This window comes from Cheilinus undulatus, linkage group 16, assembly GCF_018320785.1.
Source record: "Cheilinus undulatus linkage group 16, ASM1832078v1, whole genome shotgun sequence".
NCBI classification, from domain to species: domain Eukaryota; kingdom Metazoa; phylum Chordata; class Actinopteri; order Labriformes; family Labridae; genus Cheilinus; species Cheilinus undulatus.
The window spans coordinates 17,515,897-17,536,105 of NC_054880.1; the positions used below are offsets into that span (position 1 = coordinate 17,515,897).

At 40.4% G+C, this 20,209-nt stretch overlaps 1 protein-coding gene across 2 annotated transcripts in view; it reads right to left on the minus strand.

Moving 5' to 3' along the window:
- LOC121523719 (dolichyl-diphosphooligosaccharide--protein glycosyltransferase subunit STT3B) overlaps positions 1-20,209 on the minus strand; it is a 157,985-nt gene that overhangs the window by 72,898 nt on the left and 64,878 nt on the right. For both annotated transcript variants that reach the window (XM_041808718.1, XM_041808719.1), the window contains exon 3: positions 2,914-3,201. In XM_041808718.1, the coding sequence (XP_041664652.1) occupies positions 2,914-3,201 (288 nt within the window). The remainder of the gene's footprint in view (positions 1-2,913; positions 3,202-20,209) is intronic.

Genomic DNA, 20,209 nt, shown 5'->3' on the forward strand with positions numbered 1-20,209 from the left:
TCTGTTCCAAAGGTCAGAATTGAACTTGGAAATAATACTTTTAAATTTGCTAATCCTTTTGTCTTGAATGAATTACAAAAAGACCTGAAACTTCATGAGCTGGTCTCACTGACATTTTAAGATGATGTTAAAAGGCTTGGAGGCACTAACATCTGGCAGCAGATGGTCTAAGTGGTACATTTTAGACTCTAGATGACCCAGACAAATACTTGCTCTTTCTACCTCTCATTATTTGGCTTTCAATGCGTTCATGTGGGTAACATTTTATTTGTTTGTTTGTAGGGCTGTTCATTGTTAGTCTAGAACTTTCTCACATTTGCTGCTGCCTATCTTGTTCAGAGCATTCCTAAAAAAGGATTTTTAATCAGTTTGTTTCTCCTGTTTAATTAAAACTTAACTAAGTCAAAATAATAGAGCTGAGCACAGTTGTCCACAGATCCCAACATGAGTGGTAAATCTAGCAAAATCTCCATTCATTTACAGCACAGCATGTGCTCAGCCCCTCCCACAAACAACAGCTCTCACTTTCATTAAGTGCAGAGCAGAGGGAGCCAGCGCACATTCTCCTGTTATTGTGAAAAGTGAGAGCGCTGAAGATGGTGACTGAAAGGCAGATGGTGTACAACAAAAAGGTAAAATTATCCCTGTCATATGGACAAGTTTTGAGGAGTCACACCTGCAATAATGTAGAATGGTTTTATGGTTGTGGCTGCCCTTCAGGTAACACAATAAACTGATTCAATCATTTGAAATTTGCACTCAAAGTATGTAACCCTAAAAGAGAGTGAAGTTAAGTCCATCTGGGTTTGTCGTTCTCAATTCTGTGTTTACGCTAACAGCCCTTCCTTCAGCTTACTTATGTGTCACTCAAAGGCTCAAACATGTTTCATACACGTTTTGTTTCCTCCTTCTCTAATCATTAGCCCAACAACCATCCAGGAGTAGAGAGATGGCCCCACCCACTCTGGAGAGCTGTTTGTAGAGGCCCATTGGTAGAGATTTGTTTTACAGTAAATTTCAAGGAGAACCCAAGTGCTCTGAAGAAAGGATTTTATTTGGTCTAAAATGGTTGCAAGACAGGATAACTCAATGTCCTTTGTGCTGCATATCTGAATGAAGATGTGACCATCGAATGGCTGAACTCAACATGAACAATGAGAGTGGGAAGGAAGGGAAGCAGTGCACTGAGGGACAACAGTGGTATAGCCTAAGAAAAGCTTTGTTTTGGTCTGAGACACTGGTGCTGATATCGAGTTAATATCTACTCTTAAAGTTGTATACTGGTCCTTTAATCATTCTCTATTTGCATGGATGTTACTTTTACAGTCTTAACCCACACCTCTAATGTCACTGGGAACCCATTCAAAGGAAAAAGGTTATTATCTTAACTTTATTAAGCTTGTTATCTTACATAGAAAGCTTTCGTCTGTCTCAGACTGCCTGGGATTACACATATGTCCTGTTCTTTAAACAGCCTTTTTAATTCGACTTCGAGAATAAAAAACATAAAGACGTATCACTAACAGATACAGCACAGTGCAGAATAAAAGCTCCTCAATATTTGTCAAGGTCGACTATAATAACAAGAAAGGGATTGCTGATAAAATTGTTTGCAAAGAAGAGCTCCTGAATTTCACACATAGGCACACACATGAGATGCATTTAAAGTGAGATAGCTGCAGGCTGTAAGGTAGCTGCTGATGCAACTGAAAAGAGTGGACACAGTCTGTTCCAGACATCTTTCAGCCTGAAAAGCTTTTTCCTTCCACTAACTGTGGAAGACCATTTCAAAAATTCTTTCCACTGCAGCTCCTGCAAATGTTCAAGCTGTTTTCATGGATTCCTTTTCTTTGGTGGAATTTCTTCTTTCTACTTCAGCTTGTGTCAAGGACAAACTTGCAGAAGGTTATCCATGATAACTCATGTGATAATCACTGATGGGATTTTCCACATAGAATCAATAAATAAATAAAAACGGAGTTGGTGGAAAATTAACAAGGTCAGACTCACTGTGAATAAAATCTTGTTTTCACTTTGTGCACTTCTGCAAAGCAGCATTGATTGGGGGGGGGGATCCAACCTTTAACCTAAGATCTTTTCATTTCTGTTTTTAAAGGTCATCTTATTGTGACGGTTTTACAGTGCAGCGTGCGGTTTCCTGGGCTCCACATGGTCTGCACAGATGCCCAGTGTGCCTTTCAAGGCTTTTGGATAAATAATTCAACATGAGACCAAGTAAGAATGAAAATAAGTCCATCTTTTCCAGCTACATGGAGCCAAGCCCTAAAAATGAACAAAGGACAGAGCTCTCAGGGATAGCACTACAATTTTGTTTTTTATCTAATTATTCAGATTCCACTGTAATTCCTTTAAAACTGAGAATTTAGAAATATAGCACCTCTAAAAGGAGATATATTATCATGTTAGCTTAACAACACTTTCCTATATAGCGCTTCTCAAACATAGGCTACACCTGGGCAGCAGCCCAGATATGTTTATCACCATCTGAGTATAAACCATTTCAGTTTTTCTCTTTTATTACTTATATGCAGTCACCATCAAAGATCACTGAAGCAGTAGGATCTCTCCTCACGCTGTGCTCCTCACATTTGAGTCATGAGTAGCGTCTGTGTGCTGCAGGTGATCAGAGGAAAGAGGTCTGCTGTAGCAACCCTCCTTACATGTAAGCTTTTCTAGTTCACTGTTTCTTTTGCTGGTTTAGGTAGTGTTCATTTCTCATTTTTGTACGTCACCCACTGTGATAAAAGAATGGAGAGTGAAATTTTAACACCTAGGCTTACTGCCAATGAAGACAAAGAGGCTAAGAGAAACAAGGGTAGACAATGATGTCAGCAAGGTTCTAACCCCTGTTTATATTTGAAACAAACTTGCTGTTTTAATAAGTACACCTACCCAGAGGTAATAGGTGAACTGCAGTGCGAAGATGGCAATGCCCTCGTTGTCAAAAGAGCCAGCCACAGAGCGGGAGATGTAGCCAGGGACGATGGCGATGAAGCAGGCTGCCAGCAGCCCTGCGCCCTGGTTCCACAGCTCCCGCGTCAGCAGGAAGGTAGATATAGCAGTCAGACCGCTGAACACCGGCGCCAGAAAGACGCACACGTCACGGATGTGGACAGTGATGTGGAGCATGTTGAGAACATAGTGGATGAGGCCAGCTGTCACCATCAACCCGGGGTATACCTAAAGGGTCACAGAGAGAGAGGAGGGTCTTTTAGGCAACACAAGATGGTTGAAATACAATTAATGACAACAAAGCAGCAGGATACGGCGATATATCATTGATGCAAGAGAGTAAATGTACACAGTACATAAAAAAATCCATTGTTAGACAGACCAAAACTTAAATTTCTTACTGCAGAATTCTTGATCATGCTGTCAGAACAACAATTCTGTAGATTATGTACAGCTTTGTAAGTTTTTGACTTATAAAATGTTTGGAAAAGCCAAAACTAAGCCAAGGTGAAATTTTGGAAAAGGTTGTTCTTCCTGACCAAACGACAGAAAAAGTTTTCCACGGAAATGAAAAGATCTGAATATCAATATAATATACAGTTCCGATAAAAAGTATTCACCCCGTATTACCCTTTTATTGATTTCATAAATCAATCATGGTCAATATAACTTGACTTACTGACAAAAAAATACAACAAAAAAGTTTGGAAATGTCAAAGTAAAAACAGATTTCAACAAAGTAAAGTAAATTAACTCCTCCAAGAGTCGCTATCTTATTGTGGTGGGGGAGTTTGCATGGCCCTGTGAGCCCGGGAGCTATTTTGTAGGGGGCATTAGCTACTATAAGGGTCTCCCAAGGCAAATTGGTCCTGGGGGATGGTCCAGCCAGAGAGCGATTCAGAAACCCACCATGAACCAGCATTCTGGGGATCCAGTTACCTCACCCTTGTCTGGGCAAGGTAACTGGTAACTCGCAGATGAGCGTTGGCTATGTTGAGGTTCTCCCTGGTGAACAACAGGGTCCCCTCCCTGCAACTGACTGTGGCAGGGGGTAAGACTCTGACTGTTGTTTGTGCTTATGCATGAACAGTAGTTCGGAGTATGCTGCCTTTTTGGAGTCTCTGGATGGGGTTCTGGAGGGGGTTCCACCTGGGGACTCCATAGTTCTACTGGGGGACTTCAACGCTCACATTGGCAATGGTGGAGAAAACTGGAAGAGGGTGACTGGGAGGAACAGCCCGCCTGATCTAAACCTGAGAGGTGTTTTGTTGTTGGACTTCTGTGCTAGTCCTGGACTGTCCATAAAAAAAACACCATGTTCAAGTTTAGGCTTGCTTGTAAGTGTCCTTGGTATCAGAGCACCTTAGGCCAGAGATCTATGATCATCCCTGTTGTTGTTTCATCAGATCTGCAGCCGAATGTTTCGAAAACTCAGGTAAAGAGAGGAGCAGGGCTATCAACTGATCACCACCTGGTGGTGAGTTGGATCAGATGGCTGCGAGAGCTGCCGGACAGACTTGGTAAACCTAAACATACTGCGGGGAACTGGGAACTTCTGGCAAGATTTAATCTGAGTTTTCGTCAACAGTGACTTTATCTTTTCTCACTGTCCCATTACACTTTGACTGGGCAACATAAAATTACCTTTTCTCTGAGTTTCTTGGTGTGTTTCTTTGTCTTCATGGTGTAATGGTAGCCAGGAATACTGATTAACCAGTGACTGGACCTTCCAGACACAAGCGTTTTTACACTACAATCACCTGAGACACATTCACTGCAGCCAGGTGATCCCTTTTCACTAACTGTGAGACTACTAGCACCCATTAGCTGGACTTCTGTTGAATTAGGTCAGCCACTTTAAAGGGGGAGAATATTTTATACATCTCATACTTTGTAAAACTCGTTTTCCCTTTGACATTAAGAGGATTTTTTTCTTTTATTATCAAAAAAGAAAACCATGATTGATTTATAAAATCAATAAAAGGGTAAAAAAAAAAAAAAAAAATCCAACAGGGAATCCAAAGAGAGAACGTGATTGTGGCTGATTAAGCTTGATTAAGAATTTCTGCTATGTACATCCATCAAAGCCTGTGTACCTTGTGTTTACTATTGACCAGTCTTTAAACACTGCCACAGTCCACAATGCTCAGTTGGGTGTTTACAGCATGTCTTTTTAACTTTGCCAACTTCCGTTATCCGGATATGTTTGTCTTTTTACCTCCTTTGTTTTGTCTTAACCGTTTTCTTCTCTTGTTGCTTCTTTTTATCCACAGCAAACGGTTTGACATTTAATTTACTGGACCTCTCCCTGAGGACTGATATGATTGGATGTCCTCCACAGTTTTTAATCCAAGCTGTGTCTATAGCCATGGTGGTCTGTGATTCAGAGCAGAACTGTGCTCTACAGAAATAACAGAACAAAAAATTCCATAATTGACTAATAAGAATTGAGTATTCAACAAAGCTCTGTAATCAAATGAATTAAAGCCTCCACTCAGTGGGAGCCAGTGCGTGAGCAGGAGAGGCATCATGGCCTTGTCTCATGTATACAAGGGAGCAGATCCAATTAGGGTCTGGTGCAGCACACAGGCTGTCTGTAGGAAAAGAATAAATGGGGCTGTGTTTATCGCGTGAGTGATGTCCCTCATGTGTGCTCACTGTAGCTCTGGTCTGTGCACTTTGCCTTGCAGCTTATAAACTCAGGTCTCTGCGTCTCTAATTAGCCAGTGCCGAGGAGATCTGAGCTTCATCAGCCAGACAACTATTATGAAAATAATCAACCACAGCGGGACGACTGCTTTGAGAACTGGACGCTGATGCCATTAACACAACCAATATAATAATTATTAAGACATTTTGGAGTCAGTGGTAGAAGGGTAAGTGTAGTAGTAGTGTTAATTTTGGCAGCTATCATTCATCTAGTCTGTCTTTAATCTAAAAGGTTCAGTTTAAGCCACATTTGTCATCTTCACTACTGAAAGCTTTAGTCAAGTTCTAGTCAGTTAAAAGTCCATATGTCAGTCTAAGTTTAGTCAAAACATGTGTTCTCTTCAAACTAATTCAACCAGCCAAACTGTGTAATTACTATGAATTTATCACACTAATATAAATGCACTATCAACTCTTATATCAACTCTTTAATTAATCTAAGAAACACTGATGAAGATCCTGACTTACCTTTAGTGAAAGGCTTTTATCTGTAGTGTAACATTTTCACAGCAGGGATTTGATCATTAATGTCTACTGAAATTTTATTGATACTCAATACATTCCATGTCTTTAATGATAATATCAATACTTTTCAGTTATTTGTTGGAGAGATAAGACAGCAATCTGTTTCTAACAGAACTCATTTATCTGTTTTATAATACGGGGAAAGCAAGTACTTCTCCTCTCCTAACAACTGAATTTATTCAAGATTCTCACCTACATTTCTTTTCTTAAAGTTACATTTTAAATAATAATAATCATCATCAATCATATTAATGTTTTATTTACCTTTGCTTAGCTGTCGTTTTACTGAGCTGGCCTTGAGCGCATAAAAAAGTAACATAAAATAACACAACAAAGTTAAGTTTACTACAGCTGCTTTAAATGAGGATGACGGAGACCAGACCACTGTCCGTCCTGCAATTTCAACCAGTACTGAGTCTGAATTCTAGTACCAGTAGCATGCACAGCTGAGTTAACTAGGTGTTGCATTTAGGCCGAATTGAATGCAATATGACCCATGGCATACACAGAAGAGTTGCAGATTCTGCCAACCTAACAGCTCATGCTCCCTCTGTCACACTGCTTTACACCAACAGATGCATGCACTCCTCCTGCTCTCTCACCTCATCTCTGCTTGTTTTGACAGAACAAAGTGAAAAAAAATCCTGTATTTTTTTTGACAATCCAGAGTTTCATTCTGTTTCCTCAACAGAAACGTAATTTACTTTTAATCACAGTTACATTTTTTCAGACCTAATGGCAAAAAAAAAAAAAAAAAAAAAAAAATCCACATCAGCAGCATTGCAAACATTCATTTCTACAATTCTGAATCAATTCAAAACCTCTGAGAACTGACATTTTTAAATATATTTTATTATATCCTGAGTACACTTTCAACAGCAGACAGATTGAGAACAGCAAACCTGCTGCTGGTATTTTCTCCATGCACTAACTCCAACAGATGTTGCAGGCGGTTGTGTGGCTTGTAAGCCGCGCTGTTAGCATTAGCAGTGTGCCTTTTGCATGACAGTTGTAGCATGTCAGCGCTGACATAGCAGGCACCTGTGTGCACGGTGTTGACTGCATCTCCCTGCTGTCACAGCCCTGTCTGCCTCCATGAGTTTCACCTCAATAAATCTCCCGACTTGATTAACTATATGCTAAATAAGCTGGGAAACAAGGTAAATACTGCAAAACCTGTATACTTAAATCAACACTGTCAGAGTTAATAAAGACACTTTACAGTGTCTTACAAGGTCCACACTACAGTGTCATCACTGAGTCTTTTTGGGGAGTTGGTGCCCTAACACTAATTAAATTAACTCTTTTTGGAGTTATAAATTGACTCTTGTAAACACGAACAGTGTTACTACAGCTCAGCCCTTCTTTTTAGTACGAGAAATTGACTCTCTCATTGTATCATTTTGACTTCTAAAGTGTTATCCTCATATTAACTCTGTAAGATGTACATATTTATGTAATTAATTATGAAAAAAATGGGAATATTTATTTATAGTGAGGAGAGAAATGCAAAACTGTAAAACACCCTTTGTTGAGATTCAGCTCCCCACCCTTTCCTGTAGACCACTCCGGGCCACAGGCAGGAAGTCAGTAACTCAGTGGGTAACTTCACTCATGATGCAGATGTATCTAACATCAAAAACAACAATAATCCACCAGAAAAATGAGCAAAGGAAACCCAGCAGTGATTACTGGACAACAGACATCATCTTAACATATTCAAACACAGATAACTACATTTAAAAACATCTATAACACATTAAAACACACCTTAACACTTTGAACAAGGGCAAGATCGGGAAAACTCTGCCTCCCAGATTTGATATGGCAGTGAGCAGAGATCAGATTTATTGACTATGAGTTGGACTAACAATGATTGCATTAACATTGTCAAGTAATTCAAACACTGAAGGCCATTAAACTCAGAATTGAGTTTAAATCACACTGGGGGTTAAAATCAGCTTCGAAATGTTTAAGACTGAGATTTCAACACTTCAGATGTTGCTGCGTATGACTCTCCATCCATAATTTTCCAGTCTGTTTTAACAGATGAGCCTTCTAGATAGAACTAGATTCAGGCAGGCAATCTAAAAGCCCTGACTTGTTACCATGCATGCCGAAACGGAATTCAGGCCATGGTGCAGCTATTGCGCAGCTGCCACGCACCCAATCTGAAACAGACACTAATATACAGTGCTTAACAAATTTATTAGACCACCTGTCATATTTGTCTCAGAGACCATCCAGCATCATGAAGTGTTTTAATGTGGACTCTTTCATCTTCAGTGAGCTCTCCACGTTTTACCATTTTGAAGAGGAATGAGGAATTTCAAACAGAATTTACCTTTTTATACCCAAATTTGAGCTGGCTCACTGGGCTTCTCTGAGAAGTCAGAAATTAATCAAGCACAACATTCAACCACTAAAACTCATTTTTCTGTTCAGGAATGCAAGTAAGTAACTATAATTTGTTATATTAATCAAGAAATAAAAATGTCCTTTACTATTTTTCATTTTTTTTGTAAATCAGTAAATTTGAAAATTCATGGATTACAATATTAATTCTATTTTAGCATTAAAAATATCATTTGGGTTAAAGAGCTTCTACATATTGGTGTATTAACCATTGCAGAAACATAAAAATGATTTTGGTAATTACCAATGCTGTTAATTTAGGGCAGCTGTGGCATAAACCTTACTTTGGGTGGTGGTCTAATACATTTGTTAAGCACTGTATATTATCAGTAAGTTTTGATGTCTTACACTTTGCAAGGTGGCACTGTTTATATATTGTATGGTGAGGTTTTATTACAAGCTCTGCTCAGGTTTCCTATCTCTCCAGCACAATTCTACGTTTGTACTTTTTCCCTGTGGAAGATAGATACTCGATAGATAGATAGTCGATAGGTAGCTAGTCATTGCATTGTAATGCAACAAAATTACATTTGGCAGTCTCCTCTGTAACAGCAAACACAGTGGTCCAAGCAGTGGTTAGAAATCCGCAGCCTCATGTCATCCATCCTCCTGGCAAGGGAGCAGGCATCCAGGGGAAAGATGCCTGGTCAGGCAGGTTTGTGTGGGCCACTCTTAGCCTAGCCTGCAGCCCGGCTTGAGTGCCCCATTTTCGCCTTCCTGCACAATGCCGTTGCTGCCTCCTCCCCACTGGCTGTAGGTGTTGTGCTGCTCCACGTCCTCTTCCTGTCAGTCTCCGAGCGTCTTGTTCTCTGGATAATTTCCATCAGGAAAGATGTAAAATCTGCGGGCATGCTGTCTCCATGCTATCTCAAAAGGGAGCATTCAGATGTCTCCTGTTGATCAGGCCAGTGTTCCATTGCAGTTACTGGCAATTGTTGTTAGCTTTTAAGCTAGCCAGGAGCTGTAGTTGAGACTGAAGTCTTGTTTTCACCTTTTTGGGGTTTTTCCTGATGGAAATTTCCCATTCTTTCTCTCAAAGTTGTCCTGGACCATCCATCTTCTTTGTTTTCACAGGTTTAACGCTGTCAACTTAATTGTGAAAAACACTACAAGTCCAAGATATAACTTAAGTGTGCATCTTCCTTGCTGCTAACTTCTCTGGTCACCAGGCAACAAACAAAGATGCACCAGTGCCTTGAAAAAAACAGCACATTACAAGTGCAAACAAATAAATGATTGAATAAATGATTAAATTCCACTTGTTGCATCTTGTTGGTGTTGCTACACCCGTCATTCATCTGTCTCTTGCATATTTGCCCTTGGTTGTTGTCTTGTCTTGTCCGCTACCGCTCTACTCCTAAAATTAGATGTATCCTTGACCCCGAGATAATCACTTGTCTTTGCCATGTCTGCTCAACTTCTTCAACAACTGATACCAAACAAGAGATGCCATAGAAAACAGTGTTCTGTTCTTAAAAAAGAATAGGAAACATGTTTTTTTCAAAGTGATTTCAATGGTGTGTATTTGTATTGATTTCTAATAGTATTGCAGGGTATAGTTAAATACAGAGATGACTGACAACCTTCATCAAGGCAAAGGACATCTTGCAGTGTTAGCCTGATGAATAAGAAGCTCTTTGTGTGATTTCTAAACACTTGTCCTTAAATTGGCATTCATGAATGCATGTTCATTATGAAAATATCATCAACTTGAACTGACAAAAGTGGTTACCCGAAATGACCTTGAGTCATTGTTTTTTATGGCAACAAAGCGAGCCTGATTGGCTTGACAGCCCACTGTTGTTATATACTGTCACATTAGAGAAGCCTTCCTTTCTTATCTATGGCTCAGGAGAAAGAGCAGCAGACAGTTGTCCTCGAGGGACTGGAGGTTGGGAGAGAGTGGAAAAGGGGAATATAAAAAACAGAGGGCAGCTAGAGTGGTGTAGGCAGACAGAGACCAAAGTGTCACATTTACTGATATCGGCTCGTTCGTCTTCCAAACGGTGCGACCCATTCAAGTGCTGAAAGACTTAACGCTATCATGCACAATTAATGAGGACTGTCAGGCTCATCTGTAGGATTCTGAATAAAAGGAGAGAGGCGGGGTGATGGTAAGGGTGGCAAGGAGACAGCCAGACATAAGATAAATGTGGAGGCAGACAGTAAAAGAGAAATGATGAAAGATAAAAGGCTGACGAGACAGAGGAGGAAAAAAGAACTATCATGGCTGAAAGGAAAGAAAGGGGGTGTTTAACATTGTGCAGGCGGGCAAAAGGTTGAATACAAAAGACTTAAGGCTCGGTCACCGCTGTCAGGTGGAGCATAGGTGCTGTTATGAATTCCACCTGGAGCCAGAAGGGTCCCAGACCACCGCTCAGCATGATAAAGGAGTTTGACATTGTTCAAATGTCAAGACAGCTTTGAGGAAAAACAAGGATGAAATCCAAGTTTGTCATTCATAAACTTTTACCAAACAAAGGCCGTAAGCTGTGAGTACATCGTGGGCTACGAAACAGACTGTGCCAGTGGGAGATGGACCAAACACTTGTCCACACCCCTGCATGTTTTAAAAGCATAGGCCTGATGCAAATAAAGAGCTCTCTCACATTCATTTTGGTGCTTTTCAATACAGTGTGGGTGTAAAACTAAATGGCCTTCTTCCCTGAAGCTCGTCTATGTTTAGAAAACATTCAGCTCAGTCATGGAAATATGTGGGATTTTGACAATTAGCCTCCACATTTAATGAAAAAGGCTTTTGGTTTCTCCAGCAACTACCAGCATGTTGCCCTTGAGCACGGCAACAGATCATTGTGTCCACTGATATACAAACACTGCAGGTAGAAGTATATGAGTGAGCCTGTGCAGTGGCTCTGTCACATCTCCCTGCATTCTGCATAGATTTGCATGTTATAGGGAGACATTTGCATCTAGTACAGCCGACAGAATGACCCACCCACCTGCTACTGAAATGACAGTGAACCCTATAAGGGAGAAAGTGACTTACCATCTGCCACTAAACTTCATCTGAGACAAACATGGGTTATCAGGGGGGCCAAGGCACGGTCAACTCAAACAATAACAGATGGCCACTGTGGTTTTTAAGCAACTATTACTCAGACAAGAGAAATAATACTATTGTTGGGGACTATTTTCAGGGCTGGATTAAAGCACTTTTGGTCAGTCCTGTAAGGGAATATTAAAAACTGCACAGGTTCAACTTTAAGTGAAGCAAAATCTCGGTAGGAGTTGCTTGGAACACAAGGACAACTTTTCCTGGACATGCAATACATGCCAGTAGAATCAGCTAATTTGGTCATGTAAGGCTTGTAGAAAACAAAAAAGTGCTACTTTGCAAACTTGTAAAGGATTGTGGGTTAAAGGCAGAGATGCTCCAATAGAAGGGCCGATGCAATAATGATGTTAAACATGAAAATTCAGCTCATGACCAATACTGTTGCTTTTTCCCTTACTTGTTTTGGTTTAATACTCGTACAATGCCAAGAGTTTCTCTCATGTTTGACCATAAAAACAGGTTACAGTGTCCAACAGGTCACACCCACTAATAAATCTCTTCTCTGAGTCAGCAGAGGCACGCTTAAATTTCAGCATTAAAATGTTAGGAAACAATAGGTAAACATCTGTAACTGATATCTGTTCATGCCCACATTACAGTTGCAAGAAAAAGTATGTGAACCTTTTGGGATTTCTTGGATTTCTGCATAAATTGGTCATAAAATGTGTTCTGATCTTCATCTAAGTCACAACAATAGACAAACACAGTCTGCTTAAACTAATACCACACAAACCGATATGTTTTCATGTTTTTATTGAACAAAACATGTAAACATTCACAGTGTAGGGTGGAAAAAGTATGTAAACCTTTGGACTTAATAACTGGTTGACCCTCCTTTGGCAGCAATAACCTCAACCAAACGTTTCCTGTAGTTGCAGATCAGACCTGCACAACAGTCAGGAGGAATTTTGGACCATTCCTTTTTACAAAACTTTTTCAGTTCAATATTCGTGGGATGTCTGGTGTGAATTGTTCTCTTGAGGTCATGCCACAGCATCTCAATTGGGTTGAGGTCAGAACTCTGACTGGGCCACTCCAGAAGGCGTATTTTCTTCTGTTGAAGCCATTCTGTTGTTGATTTACTTCTATGCTTTGGGTTGTTGTCCTGTTGCATCACCCATCCTCTGCTGATCTTCAGATGGTGGACAGATGGTCTTAAGGTTTTCTGCAAAATGTCTTGATAAACTTGGGAATTCATTTTTCTGTCAATAACAGTAATCCGTCCAGGCCCTGAGGCAGCAAAGCAGCCCCACACCATGATGGCTTCTCCATCATATTTCACAGTTGGGATGAGGTTTTGATGTTGGTGTGCTGTGCCTTTTTTTCTCTGCACATAGCGTTGTGTGTTCCTTCCAAACAACTCAATTTTGGTTTCATATGTCAACAGAATATTTTGCCAGTAGTGCTGTGGAGCATCCAGGTGCTATTTTGCAAACTTCAAACGTGCAGCAATGATTTTTTTTGGACAGCAGTGGCTTCCTCCGTGGTGTCCTCCCATGAACTCCATTCTTGTTTAATGTTTTACTTATTGTAGATTTTTCAACACAAATGTTAGCATGTGCCAGAGACTCCTGTAAGTCTTTAGCTGACACTCTAGGATTCTTTACATCTTTACAGGACGACCACGCCTAGGGAGAGTAGCAACAGTGCTGAACTTTCTCCATTAGTAAACAGTCTGTCTTACAACATGAACACCAAGGCTTTTAGAGATATTTTTGTAACCTTTCCAGCTTCATGCAAGTCAACAATTCTTGATCGTAGGTCTACTGAGAGCTCTTTTGTATGAGGCATGGTTCGCATCAGTCAATGCCTCTTGAGAGCAGCACACTCAAAACTGCTGTGGGTTTTTTATAGGACAGGGCAGCTTTAACCAACACATCCAATCTCATCACACTGATTGGACTTCAGGTTGGCTGACTCCTGGTTCCAATTAGCTCTTGGAGAAGTCATTAGCCTAGGGGTTCACATACTTTTTCCACTCTGCACTGTGTGTTTGCATGTTTTGTTAAATAAAAAGATGAAAACATATCATTTTTTGTGTGGTATTAGTTTAAGCAGACTGTGTTTGTCTATTGTTGTGACTTAGATGAAGATCAGAACACATTTTATGATTCAATTTATGTAGAAATCCAAGAAATCCCAAAAGGTTCACATACCTTTTCTTGCAACTGCATTTACTGATGGCTTATATTTGTCAAAAAGGCTGATATCAATGATAACTGATGCATCTGTGCATCACTAGATCCAATTGACCAATTTCACAGTTAATTAAACAGAAATTGAAATTCAGGCTAGTCCATTAGTCTAAAGAAGAGGTGGAACTCAAAGAACAACTCAACACAGTAGCATAGGATATGGCCAAATTAACGATCATATTTTAATAGAGTAATTCTGGCATACTTGGTAGTTCAAGAGAATCATACATCACAGTATTTCACCAACTAAAGAATTTAAAATGCCCCCTGAAAAGGTGGAGTGCAGGATTACTGTACTCATTCACAGCGATTTGGAATTAGTTTAATCTCTTTAAATCTCTTAACTTTTATCCATTCTTTTGGCCTTATAAAGTGAGCTCATATTACTCTCAATCATGTCATAGGTGCCACCTGGAGGAGTCTGAAGTAGTGACAATGTATGTGTATTTACTAAAAAAGAAAATCTAAACCTGGGTCAGAAAGCAACCCATCCACTGTGTGGGTTTACAAGGTATTTAAGCAGTTGAAGTCGTTTCCCTCACTGGTGGGTGGCCGCATTACAGGCTAGACAGAAAAATTAACTGGCTTTATGGGCCTAGTTTAACTGACTGGGAATTCTGGTGCCAACAAAGCTGGTATTGGTTATGTTGAAAATGAAGCCAATCTCAAAGCACAAATCTTAGAGTTCCTCAAGTGTCCACTTCAGCCGTATGCTAGGAGGCTTAAGGTCGCAACTCAGCTCCAGCTCTTTCACTGTTCCTGAAATGACCTAAAGTTAGTTTGCATTTTTAAATAACTTCAGAATAGGGCTGCTCAAATCTGCCAAATATCTTACTCATGATTATTTAGACTGGTTTGTAGATCACGATTGTTATTTAAGATGTTTTCAACATTAGCATCTCTTGTAACCTGGCACGCCAGCAATTGGGAAAGGGCAGATCCTGAAAAAAAAGAACTTGGAGGTGATTGGATGAATGTTCTCTCTCTCACATCTTTATGGGCCAATCAGACCATCAAAACATGTGATGTAGACGCTACCAAGCTGCACTCCTACTGAAGGATTAAACTCCATATAGAACTGCATAACGCAAACCATGGCATTTAGACATGTCAGTTATAAGACTTTAGTCGTTTTTGAAAAGAAAACAACTCAATGCTGTTCTTTGTTCTTCTTTTAACAAAGAAATGTCATCAAGTTCTGATGAAACTGGTGCTTTAGCAGCATCCACGCTAATGTCTTCCACCAAAATTGCACCGGCCTCTTGTTGCTGCTCACTTACGTCATGACTCCGCCGTGCCCGAAAGTACTGCCCCTCGACGCTGATTGGTCCTGTCACTTTCTACCCGGGCCAAAACGGTTCAAATGGGAGCTTTGCAAGATGGATTTGCCAGTGGGAAACTTGGAAACGGGCATATACATCTGCTTTGCAAGGTTACATCTCATGCATTTATCAAACTTTAGTACTTTTAAAGATGCAGTGTGCAAAATTGAGGAATATTATCAACATAATGGTCAGATTCTAGATTGTGATGCTCTCTTCAGATGGTAATGGTACTGTAGAAACATGCACAATGCAAAATCCAAGATGCTGGAGTCCATGCAGCAGAGCTCCCCTAGTACTGAGAAACTCTAGCGTCTTAATACCACTAAAGGTTCTGACTATAAACACTCTTCTTTTTGAGCTTCAGACCTGGCATCTTTTTGTTTTAAATCAACACCAACATAAACTACATTGATAAGAATAATAGTGTCGCTTTTGAAAATATAGCGGAACATTTTGAAAACTCTACCTGCCTGTCAGTACAAGGTATTATGATGTCAAATCATTTAGTCCACAAATAACAAACCTTCGTAGTTGCAGGCCACTTCATAATCTGTGTTTCCAAAATGCAGAGCATTGTCCATTGACCTTTTGTTAAATGTAAAAACAAATACAATTGTGGAGTGCCTTTCTGAGTTGGAGTGATGCTATCAATCATGCACAAACACAGCTGAAAATATGCTGCAAGGACAATGACACAACCATAACAGCTCTGTAAATGCTACACATCCTTACCAGGCAATCACTCCATGAAATTATACCCACTGAAATCACTCCACTCTTCGCCTGTGCAACAGCTCACAGTGAAACTTAGAGAAAGGGCATCCTAGAGGTCAGGCCTTATAGCTAGTTTTACTTTTCAATCTGTATTTGATTTAAGGCATTTAGAAAGAGATTACTTGCTTTCATGGGATAGTATGATTTCGTCAGTTATTTCCTGTGTAATAAAAGATGTTTAAGACCTGAGAAAAATTTTTAGTTTCACCTGAGTGAACCACAAAGCTCATTCACAATGTGAAATAATGAAAGAACACCTTGCAGGAAATGGCTGTTCACAGGAACAGAGTTGGTATTCATAAAGGGAAATGATCAAGAGAAAGGCATCTTTAAATTAGACAATCCTCATCACAGCCCCTTTTGTCTTCATACTTAATGCTAAAGTGGAGCTCCAATACAGCAGAAACTCTCTTTTGTCCTCTATTTGCAGACTGGTCGAACTTGAGGAGAGTCTGCTGAGTGAACCAAAATATTTGAAGTGATGTTGTAAATGAAAATGAAATCACTTTTATGTGAGAGTCGATTTGAGCCGAGAAAAGATCAGCACAACACTCTTATCTTTTTCAAAGAGAGCGTGTGTGAATAACTGTGGTTATTTGTTGTTTTTTTTCTTTACTCATACATTGATGAAATGTCAGTACAAGTGTACAGGGGACAGATGGGAGCTGCGCTTATTTGTATGCAGAAGACAATGCATCTTGCAGCCAAGGGATCTTGTAAATGTCATGGAAATTCACATTAAATTGTGCGCCTTCCACTTCTGATTACCAGTCTAATAAGGAGAGTTTTAGCTTCCTCGATGACTACAAGGCCTATAAAGAAGTATTCATGTACTATAGGATAACCAGCACATCCATTATTACAGGCCAGGCCTGTCAAATGCAATTACCAGTGGCAGATGGTAACTGTGTATGACAGAGGACTGCTGAGGGATGGAGTTTGGATTCCAATTCCTGCAGTCACTTGTGCACTGGTGAATACTATTTTTCAAACATCTGCAAGTGGCAGGGCTGCAGCTCTGCCCTCCACCATCTGCTTGGTGCTTTAGTGACAGCAGCGACTGATAACAATGTAAAACAAATATACTTTGCTGTAATATGCTTTGCTGTCACATTCATGCAGAAGTGCCATCCAATCAGGCTGAGTTTACATAACATTATGCCAGTGGCAACTGGTCAAGGGCGGGCCATAATTAGATTACTAAATAGCATCAATGCAAATGCTTTGTATCAACAACTTGTTTCAGCCTCTAACAGATGTGGCTCAGTAAGGGAGACAGTCCTTTCTGAACCAGAAGGTTGTGGGTTCGATTACAAGCTCCTGCAGCCCACATGTCAGTAGCTATGATTACATGGACCACTTGTAATCAGAATAAATCCCTGATCTGAATAAAATGCTTCAGATAAACACTTAATTTGGAATAAAATTCACCGATCCAGCTCATTCAGAAAGAAATTTCACTCCGAGCAGTTCTGCTTTATGCTGATTCTTGTTCAGATCTGATAGTCCATCCCTGTTTAGAGTGAGTTTTGTCTTACTGCACATGTCAGAACAGTTTTATTCAGATCAATTGTATGATCTTTAAGCCTCCTTGTGAACAGAGAAGTAAATCTCCGATTAGAATAAATTTGATTGAATTGTGAAAAAAACAATGTTCATGGTAAACAAATGTGTCTTAAGGCAAGACACTTAGCATGACCCCAACTATTTCAGGTGCTAAGGTCGGCCTCACACTACAGGATTTTAAGCCCGATTTGAGGCAAGATTTGCCTCCTACGACGACATCAAACACGTTTGATATTTACGATTCTAGGTCGTAGTGCCTCTGGCGGAGTACCCACAACAACCAATGAGAGGGAGCAGACAGGGTAGCGTCACAGCCAGATCATACGTACTTTCACCGCTCACAACCATAAACACAACTGTACCCTAATTTCAGCCATGATTTCATCCTGAGTCTCTCATGTTTTATGATTTTTGCTGCACATGTAACTCATTCCAGGGCAGCCTGTTGTGGAGAGATGGCAAGATGTTATCGACAGACATCCGTGTTTTTTTTTTATTTTAATTTCTGAAGCCACGTGATCACACAAGGTCGTAGGCAGGTCTGCGGGGTCTCCAGTGATCTGACAGTCTGGCTGAGACGCCTAGTTTGAGCGTTCAGAGTATTAAAGATGAAAAATCTTTGAAAACTGTCCTTAAGGCTGTGGTCTCTCATGTTTTTAAAGTTGTTTCACATCAAACAATCGCCTAGTGTGTGGCTGGCCTTAGTCTGCTAAATGAAAGTGAGGCAATTCAGAGTCAAAACATGAGGTCAAATCATGAGCCTAACCTTATACCGCTGTCCCACTAAAATTGGCGTGTAAAAGCGGGTTTTTAAAACGCAGGTAAACCCGCTAACAACCGGCAAGTGACCCCTTTCCCATCGCCAGCAGACCTGGGTCTGATTGCCAGCAGACGAGCTGTGTGGCTGTTTTTTCCTTTGGTGTGTCAAGCTGATGTCATCACATTGGAAACATCATCATCAGCGCACCGAAACACAGTTAAAGCCCAGTTCAGTCCAAAAATTCGCAACGCAAGACAGTTCTAGAATGAGTCGCAGCAGTCTGAACTGAGCGTCACAGCTCGAATAAAGCCTTCTGATGGAGTCGCCAGCAGTTCAGCCTGTTAAGTCGTAAAGAGTGGGTTTAAGAACCCAGCAAGCAGTGAAATGTGAAAAGGGAAATATAAATCTTGTTTTGATAGGCTATATACGCCCATTGCAACACGGCAACGAAATTTCACAGGACATATAGACACTAAAATGCTTTTCTAACTCATTCTTTCTATAACAAAGCTATCCTTTGAGAATAATGAATGTTTTACTGACATATTCAGCTCCTACAGCCTTGAATTTCACACGGATTATCCAGTAAAGCGCAGCATTTCCTACTTATGAGCGCAGCCAAATAAAGTAAACGAGAACCTTTTCTACACAATGTTTCTGTTTCAGTTTTTCACATCTATCTGCTGCTTGGAAATATTAGCCAAACATCGATCTTTTTAATGATTTAAAACAGAAACTTCAGGCTGCCAAACTCCAGTCTCCTCCATCAGCTGTCATCCGGCTTACCAGCTGATGGAGGAGATGGCAGAGTTTTCAGACTGAGATTTAAGGGTGAAAACTAAAAAAAAGAATATATAGTCATTTCCAAGGAGCAGACATATGAAAAAGGGAAACAGAAACAACCTCTTAGAAAAGTCTCTCATTCTCGAGCTGCGCAGGAAGCACTGCGCTTCATGTGATAAACCATGAGAAATCCAAGGCTGTAGAAGCCTGACTTGTTCACAAAAAAAATAGCTTTCAGCAGATATTTTCAATATGACAAGAGTGAGCCAGAAAAGCATTTTTGTGTTTATATGTGCCATTAAACTGTGCGGCCGTACTGTGAAACCTCTGCCTATTCTGTCTCCTCCAGCAGCATCGCATCGGGCTGAAATGCAGCTGACGGGCTGAAGTTTCTGTGTAATAACAAAAAAAAATAGGATCAGTGTGGTCATTTCCAAGGGGCAAATTATACAATAAATAAATAAATGAAAGGTTAATAGATTATATCGTTTGAAAAGGATCTCTCTTTCCAGCTGCACACAGATAGGACGCACAGCGCTTTATGAGCTATTCCATGAGATTCTAACAGGCTGAATGAGCTAAATCTGTCCTTGGGAAAAAAAATCTCAGCAAATATGTTCATTATGATGTGGGCATTGTTGGGTGTGACGTTCCCACTGCAGCTGATCGGAGGCGAGCTGATGAAAACCTGTGTCCATTGTAGGGCAGTCGACGCGGGTCTGAATGTCGATTAGAGCCTTTCCCACTGTCGACAGGGCCCGATTGTTAGCAGGTTTAAACGGGTTTTTCGGCCAGTGGGAAAGGGGGAAAACATGCAAGATAGACTGTTTCATATATCCATTGAAAGGGATATACTGCGCATTCATCTGGGGAAGCTTCCATTCAAGCATTTGGGAAGGGCATGATTTTTCAAAAAATACTTAGCAGGTGATTGGACGAACGTTCTCTCTGTAACATACATTACAAACCAATCAGAGCGATGAGACAAAATGAGGTAGTACACATGCGTAGCTCTGGTAGAAACATAAGGTCAAAAAACATGTGCCGTTGTAGCATATGAACTGTGGAACTTACTGGTGGATAAAAGTCATGATGAGGCTGGCATGGA